This window comes from Salmo trutta, chromosome 15 (assembly GCF_901001165.1).
Source record: "Salmo trutta chromosome 15, fSalTru1.1, whole genome shotgun sequence".
NCBI classification, from domain to species: Eukaryota; Metazoa; Chordata; class Actinopteri; order Salmoniformes; family Salmonidae; genus Salmo; species Salmo trutta.
In genome coordinates, this window is record NC_042971.1 from 12,529,234 (window position 1) to 12,537,108 (window position 7,875).

Here is a 7,875-nt window from a genome sequence, read left to right on the forward strand (position 1 = left end):
CTCTTGGCATTCTCTCAACCAGCTTCAGGAGGTAGTCACCTGGAATACATTTCAAATTTGAGATTTTTGGTTCCAACCGCCATGTCTTTGTGAGATGCAGAGTAGGTGAACGGATCATCTCCGCATCTTGAAGGGAACTCCTTCAAGAATTTTGGAAAAGCATTCCAGGTGAAGCTGGTTGAGAGAATGCCAAGAGTGTGCAAAGCTGTCACCAGGGCAAAAGTTGGCTACTTTTAATAATCTCAAATATAAAAATATATTCTGATTTGTTTAATTACTTTTCTGTTACTACATGATTCCATATGTGTTATTTCATAGTGTTGATGTCTTCACTATTATTCTACAATGTAGAAAATAGTAAAAATAAAGAAAAACCCTTGAATGAGTAGGTGTGTCCAAACTTTTGACTGGTACTGTACGTCATGATTTGACCTATTTTTTTTCTGAATTCCCAGTTGTTTTGAACACAGCATTACTGTCAGTGTTAGCAGGTCGGGTAACACATTAGTGGCAGAAATATGTATCATGCAAATCATTTGTTGTTGTGAGAGCCAAGTATGTTAATAAAGACACGTGAGGCTGCTGAAAACGTTTGTTGAAACGACATTGTCAGTAGTTTGCTTAGGATGACGCCAAAGATAGGCTAATTACATGGGAGTACCCAACCTAAAACACTGGCCTATAGAACAATTTTAATAGGATCACTGTGTCTAGTTTTCTAACGTTATTTGTGATCACTCAAATAAGTACCTTTTCATATATAGGCTATGCACTATATTATGCTATATATTATTTATTAGATGTGTCCATTAGTTATTTTGTCCGATTTATAGTGAATGAACACGGTCAACGTTTTCATAAAACAACGCGCTTCAAGCATCGCGCGCTTTTTGGATTAGTGGTTTAGTTGACGTACAACAACAACAGAAATGGCGTCTTCCCAGGATGTCCACGTCCGTATTTGTGGACAAGAAATAATCAAATATGATCTCGAAATTAAAGCTCTCATTCAGGTACCTCCATCTTAACAACTTTTAACTTATTTTATTTATTAGGTTTACCTTGTGTCATTTCAATTTGCGGTTGTGAGCCAAGATGGCCAAGTGTACATTTGGCCAGCTGTCTAATCTAGGTCATTTTGGCTGGCTAGCTAACTAGCTAAATGTGAAGAGCAAGCGATGCAATATAGCCTGTTTCACGAATGTGGATTATATTGAATGGACAGTTACATAAAATAAACATACTATATTCTCTTGATTAGGACATTAGAGAATGTCCGGGGCCACAAAGTGTGCTGATGGATTTCAACTCCAAAGTAAAAGAGAAATTAAATCAACTGCGACTGAGAATCCAGGTAGTTATGTAAATCAATGCAAATTTATTTTAGATCGCATTTATTGTGATTTAGCTAGCTAGGAAAAACTCATCTGAACTATACATTTACATTCACAGAATATGGAACAAATGGCTAAGGAACAAGACAGAGAGACAGACAAACAAGCCATCCTGAGTGAGACAGAGAGTCATCGCAGACAGAATCTGAGGTGAGAGATTGGGATCCAGATTCCTATTTAACATGCCATTGACCTCACGCCTTTTGGAATTCCCTGACTGAATATTTTCATAATATGTCCATCTACAGTAACCAGACAGCTTGGAGGAAGGCAAACTTGGCATGTAAACTGTCCATTGACAACCTTGAGAAAGATCAACTTCTGAATGGTGGAGACTCAACTGTGAGACAGCGGTGAGTTGTGCTCTTCTCATCAGACACAGCTGTTAGCTATTTTATTAATGCTCAATGTCCAGTTTCTTATTCCTACAAACATTATTCTTCACAGCCTGAAAAATCATATTTTCAACACACCCTAATGTACAGGCTGAAAGATACCCTTCTAACAGGGTGACAGGGACGGAAAGTTGAGATTGCATTGAATTTAGTTCTAGTGTGTCATCCCCTCTCTCTCTCTGTGTGTGTGTGTGTGTGTGTGTTTGTGTTTGTGTGTGTGTGTTCTCAGGAAGGCAACTAAGGAGAGTCTGGTCCAGACGTCTGGTGACATCACAGAGAGCCTGATGAGCATCAGTCGTATGATGGCCCAGTCGGTGTCTCAGAGCGAGGAGACCATCGGCACTCTGGGTAAGAGACTACTCATTCAGGAAGGGAGAACAGTCACGAAATGGGTGCCAGTGGTTAGGGCTTGAAGACAAATATAAGATACGATAACTTTGTCCATTCACAAGAAAAAAAAAGTTAGCATACAAAATACACAATCAATACACTATAATACAAAAAATGCAATCCAAAAATGGCTGGAAAGTGAGAACACATTAACATGCCTAGTCCCTTTGGCATACTGTCCTCAGTGTCCCTGGGTGGTTCCAGAATTCGTTCATTAGGCTAGAACACTTTGCATTTCCAGCATCTATTCTAATTCATGCAAGCCACTCTCTTATTAAGCTACGATAAATTACTGTAAAACTTTAATTAAACGCTGAGTCTCAAATAGCCGCATATGCCTTTTTATTATCCAGGCAACGGCACACATTTCAGCTAATAAACGCTGGTTTCAAAATAAATGAATTCTAAATGACTTGTTTACGAGGTTACTATGAATTAACATGAATCGTTTCCGAGGTTTAATCTTTGATTTGTTACATTGCCATAATTTGAGTCACTACTGAATTATTTAATCTGTTTTTATCAGCAGTAAGAAACTGCTAGCTAAGTGGCAAGCACAAAACAGAACTTCGGGGATACAGACCCCCAGAAATCGGCAGATCGCCCTCTAGCGGCGAAAGTAAGAATCGCCGAAAATGCAGTCGAGGAGAATATTTTTTTCCCATAGAGGCCTTTTTGCCTTTATACAGATTACAATTTTTCATTTCTGACTAATTGAAAATGAAACTTTGTTTAAAGTATCACCCTTTCTTAAACAAGCCATACAAAGCTGGTTACAATTTCATCCTCCAGAAAAGATAGAACAAATATTATGGTTAAACGTTTTAAATTATATGAACAAAAAATATTCAATTTTATTTGGAATGGCAAGCCAGACAAAATTAAAAGGGCCTATTTATATAACGAATATGAATTTGTGGGGCAGAAATTATTAAAGCACTAGACCTCTCACTAAAAGGCATCAGTCATACAAAAGTAATATTTAAATCTGAAATGGTTCTTTAGTAAATTGGTAGGAATGTCTCACCCCATGTTCAAGAATTGCCTTTTTCCCTTTATTCAGATTACAACTGCTCACTTTTGATTGTTTGAAAACGGAATCATCTCCAAAATATGGTTATTTTTTAAACAAGCCTTAGAAAGTTGGTTGCAATTTTAGTTTAATCCACCTGAAAAAAACTGAACAAATATTACAAATATTGTGGTTAAACTCAAATATACTAATTGATTTAAAAAAAAGATAATTTTTGTAAATTATATCATAAATAGGACTGCTGGAGTTATGTCACATATGCAGCTAACACAGACATATGGAAATGTCTGCTCTACCCAAAATTACAACCTAGCATTACCACAAAAAAGGAAAAGGCAAGTGGAAGGGCGAAAAAGTAAGGAACTTGTCTGTCGGCCCTGCATTAAAGACCATAAATGGTTAAAGAAAATTGTGATAAATAAAAACATATACCAATTTAATTTAAGGACCAAAAAGTTGACAGCTGTGGCATATAAATTGCAAAATAGTTGGGAAGAGATTTTCGATGTACCTATTCCATGGCACATGGCTTATGAATTGACACGCAAAACAATGCCGGATTCAAAACTTCAAATTTTTCAATTTAAATGATTATACAATATTTTTGTAATTAATAGAATGTTATTTCATTTATCTATTTTGGTACTGTCCATATGTAGCTCGTTTTTGGTCACAGGTCCAGGAATGGCTGAAGAATTGCAACATTTGCCTAGAACTAACGCTGCAGATAGCAATACTGGGTGATTTGAAAAGTCATAGTCAATCAATCAATAATATAATAATTATTTTAGCAAAAAATGTGTATAAGCTATGAGAATAGAAAGGTTTAGTACTTCTGTGAAGCGTCACAGCACAGTTGAAACATATATGGCAAATAGAAATCCAAAATGGATGGTGTTAAGAGATAGATGGGAAGGGTTGAATGGAGCTGAAGGGTGGGACTAATAGCAACTAATAACAACAAAATGTATATAGGTTCAGAAATGTTAAATAGCACAGTTACAAATAGAAATCAAACTGGATGGACATCAGAAATAGAGGAAGGACTAAAAACAAAGAAAATATAACTATTGTAAAATAGATTGTGTCTTTAAAATGTGTATAAACTGAAGGTAGAAGCCTAAGTGTTATTGTTTGTTAGTTTACTCCAATTGGGGGAGGGGTGGTAGGGTTTGCATGGAATAATGAAGGTATATTCTAAGAAAAGTATATGTATGTATGAATGTTTATGTGTATGTATGTACAGTTGAAGTCAGAAGTTTACATACACTTATGTTGGAGTCATTAAAACTAGTTTTTCAACCACTCCACAAATTTCTTGTTAACAAACTATAATTTTGGCAAGTCGGTTAGGACATCTACTTTGTGCATGACAAGTCATTTTTCCAACAATTGTTTACAGATAGATTATTTCACTTATAATTCACTGTATCACAATTCCATTGGGTCAGAAGTGTACATACACTAAGTTGACTCTGCGTTTAAACAGCTTGGAAAATTCAAAACAATTATGTCATGGCTTTAAAAGCTTCTGATAGGCTAATTGACATAATTTGAGTCAATTGGAGGTGTACCTGTGGATGTATTTTAAGGCCTACCTTTAAACTCAGTGCCTCTTTGCTTGACATCATGGGAAAATCAAATCAGGCAAGACCCCAGAAAAAAATTGTGGACCTCCACAAGTCTGGTTCATCCTTGGGAGCAATTTCCAAACGCCTGAAGGTACCACGTTCATCTGTACAAACAATAGTACGCAAGTATAAACACCATGGGACCACACAGCCGTCATACCGTTCAGGAAGGAGACACGTTCTGTCTCCTAGAGATGAACGTACTTTGGTGCGAAAAGTGCAAATCAATCCCAGAACAACAGCAAATAACGTGAAGATGCTGGAGGAAACGGTTACAAAAGTATCTATAGCCACAGTAAAACGAGTCCTATATCGACATAACCTGAATGGCCGCTCAGCAAGGAAGAAGCCACTGCTCCAAAACCACCATAAAAAAGCCAGACTACGGTTTGCAACTGCACATGGGGACAAAGATCGTACTTTTTGGAGAAATGTCCTCTGGTCTGATGAAACAAAAATAGAACTGTTTGGCCATAATGACCATTGTTATGTTTGGAGGAAAAAGGGGGAGGCTTGCAAGCCGAAGAACAGCATCCCAACCGTGAAGCACGGGGGTGGCAGCATCATGTTTTGGGGGTGCTTTGCTGCAGGAGGGACTGGTGCACTTCACAAAATAGATGGCATCATGAGGGAGGGAAATTATGTGGATACATTGAAGCAACATCTCAAGACATCAGTCAGGAAGTTAAAGCTTGGTCACAAATGGGTCTTCCAAATGGACAATGACCCCAAGCATACTTCCAAAGTTGTGGCAAAATGGCTTAAGGACCATAAAGTCAAGGTATTGGAGTGGCCATCACAAAGCCCTGACCTCAATCCCATAGAACATTTGTGTGCAGAACTGAAAGCGTGTTCAGAGCTGGAGCTGGAGTAACAGAGCTGGAGTAACCTGACTCAGTTACTCCAGCTCTGTCAGGAGGAATGGGCCAAAATTCACCCAACTTATTGTGGGATGCTAAAAAAGCCTGTGGATACTATGTGATTAGAAAGGTTCAAAATTCATGTAAAACAGCACAATTTGAAAATATATGGCACATGGAAACCAAACGAGGGTGGTCTATGTTGATGGGCGGAGAGTGCCTAAGGGGTGGGATTAAAGAGTTTGTTTGATAATGTATTATGTGATTGCTTTATATAAAAGTACCATGTATGTAGCAGAAAAGCTGTAAAACTAAAGATGTCCTCGGAAGAGGTGGATGAATTAATCAAAAATAAATAAATGTGACGCAGTGTGTAAATGATAACACATTACTCCAAGAAATGTATTAATATGCTGGAAGTGAATGCTGGAATTAAACAATTAACTATGCAAATGAGCAAAAGCTGTGTGCATTAAGGAAATAGACGCCTGGCTCAAATAAGAGCCTGTTGTGTTCAGTGATTTCAGCAAATAAACGCCCGAGCTGTTATTGACATTTTACAGTAGTCATTATGTTTTGTAGAAATGCACATTCACTCATACAGTACTTGTCCTCTATGTAGCTACATCTTCAAGAACAGTCCTGGAAACGGATGAAGAGTTCAAATCCATGACAGGAACCATACATTTGGGAAGGAAACTGATCTCGAAGTATAATCGACGAGAATTGACTGACAAACTACTAATCTTTCTAGCAGTAGCTTTGTTTTTAGCAACTGTCTTGTACATTTTGAAAAAAAGGCTGTTCCCATTCATTTAGAGGAAATTGTAAGTAATTGCCTGTTTTTTTTTGTCCTTTGATATTACTCCCCATCTGTAATGTCACTGCAGTCATGCTGCATTTCTAACCTTTCAATGCCTTTCTTGCCCTACTACAGCCTTGTGCCCTATTGTCTTGTGCATGGCCATTTTGCATCTTCAAAACTGTCTGTTTGACATGTATTATCTATCTATACCACAGAGGAATGACCTTTAATGGTAAACTCAATGAGATGACATTGCACCGCAGATGTTGAGATGAGCGTGATGAAATAGTCAAGAGCATCTTGAGCATGTGCACTTCACGCTGCTACGACGTGGTAGCTACAGGACCAAAACATAACTTTAGCCTCGCGCTTCAACGCTCTTAGTTGCGGAAATTGATCCACTGTGCGTTAACTTCGTGCATGCAACGTCATCTCGCTGAGTATTTACTGGCAGGAATACTTTTTTTTATTCCATTACCTTATTCTTACTGTATAGTATACCTCAAATGTACAACCTGGTGTTAGTCCATACAAGGAGGAAATGACAATGGTTACTGTACACCCGAAACAGAATAATAAAGTTTGGACGTAATGTCTAAAAATTGTTTTTGGATAGAAAACATTACATATGGCCTAAACTCACCAAAGTGTGTGTAATTTGAATTATGACTCAACTGAAGCCGAGCGGGTTTTCCACTTTGACGCCTCGCTCAATTAAGTCTCCATTGTAAAGTTTTAATCGCTGGTGCTGCTAGTCACAACAAAAATGTGGCCAATTATTCACTTTTTTTGGAAGAGGTAGCTAAGGGTTGAGGTTTTACCATACATGGTAAATTAGACCAATTCATCCACTTATGGAAACATTGCAATCCTGCTAACAATAGTCACTGCTCGTCCTGTCCTGTCCTTTCCGCTCTGCTTGCTCCACCTGGTTCTGGTCAGTTCTTCGCATTAGTGTAGGATATTGAGTTTAGTTTTTCAACTTCAAAATGTATTGAATAAACAAATGTTTCCTGTGTCTCTTATTGCTTGGTAGCGGAAATATCTTGCTTTCCATAAGACTTCGATAGTCTTTGGATTCCTCCAATACGTGTTCTACATATTACCAGTAGATGGCAGTAAGCAACCAAGGTATTATGGCCAGATTTGCCAGTTAAATGTCTTAAGGAGCGGACCCTTTTTTTCAATGTTTTACTTAAATTGACGTAACTCGGGCCCTGAAGCAAGGATATGCATTTTCTTGGTACCATGTGGAAATGTGAAAGGAATGTAACATTGTAACTTTTACCAAATCAAAGAAAAACATTTTTTGTACCATCATCTTTGAAATGCAAGAGAAAGGCCATAATGTATTATTCCAGCCCAGG

The 7,875-nt window shown here is 37.8% G+C and overlaps 1 protein-coding gene across 1 annotated transcript; it reads left to right on the forward strand.

Moving 5' to 3' along the window:
- Nucleotides 1-897: 897 nt before the first annotated feature.
- On the forward strand, nucleotides 898-7,535 carry bnip1b (BCL2 interacting protein 1b). Its single transcript, XM_029690439.1, has 6 exons — nucleotides 898-1,013; nucleotides 1,262-1,354; nucleotides 1,453-1,544; nucleotides 1,643-1,747; nucleotides 2,019-2,137; nucleotides 6,326-7,535. The coding sequence occupies exons 1-6, from the start codon at nucleotides 930-932 to the stop codon at nucleotides 6,520-6,522; spliced, it is 690 nt and encodes a 229-aa protein (XP_029546299.1). The 5' UTR covers nucleotides 898-929; the 3' UTR covers nucleotides 6,523-7,535.
- The last annotated feature ends 340 nt before the right edge of the window (nucleotides 7,536-7,875 follow it).

What these genes read in the sequence shown, in the direction of transcription:
- bnip1b (XM_029690439.1), top strand. Translation starts at nt 930, where the DNA reads ATGGCGTCTTCCCAGGATGTCCACGTCCGTATTTGTGGACAAGAAATA. An exon ending in AACTGCGACTGAGAATCCAG is followed by an intron (nt 1,355 to 1,452) that starts GTAGTTATGTAA and finishes TTACATTCACAG; the next exon opens with AATATGGAACAAATGGCTAA. An exon ending in CATCGCAGACAGAATCTGAG is followed by an intron (nt 1,545 to 1,642) that starts GTGAGAGATTGG and finishes GTCCATCTACAG; the next exon opens with TAACCAGACAGCTTGGAGGA.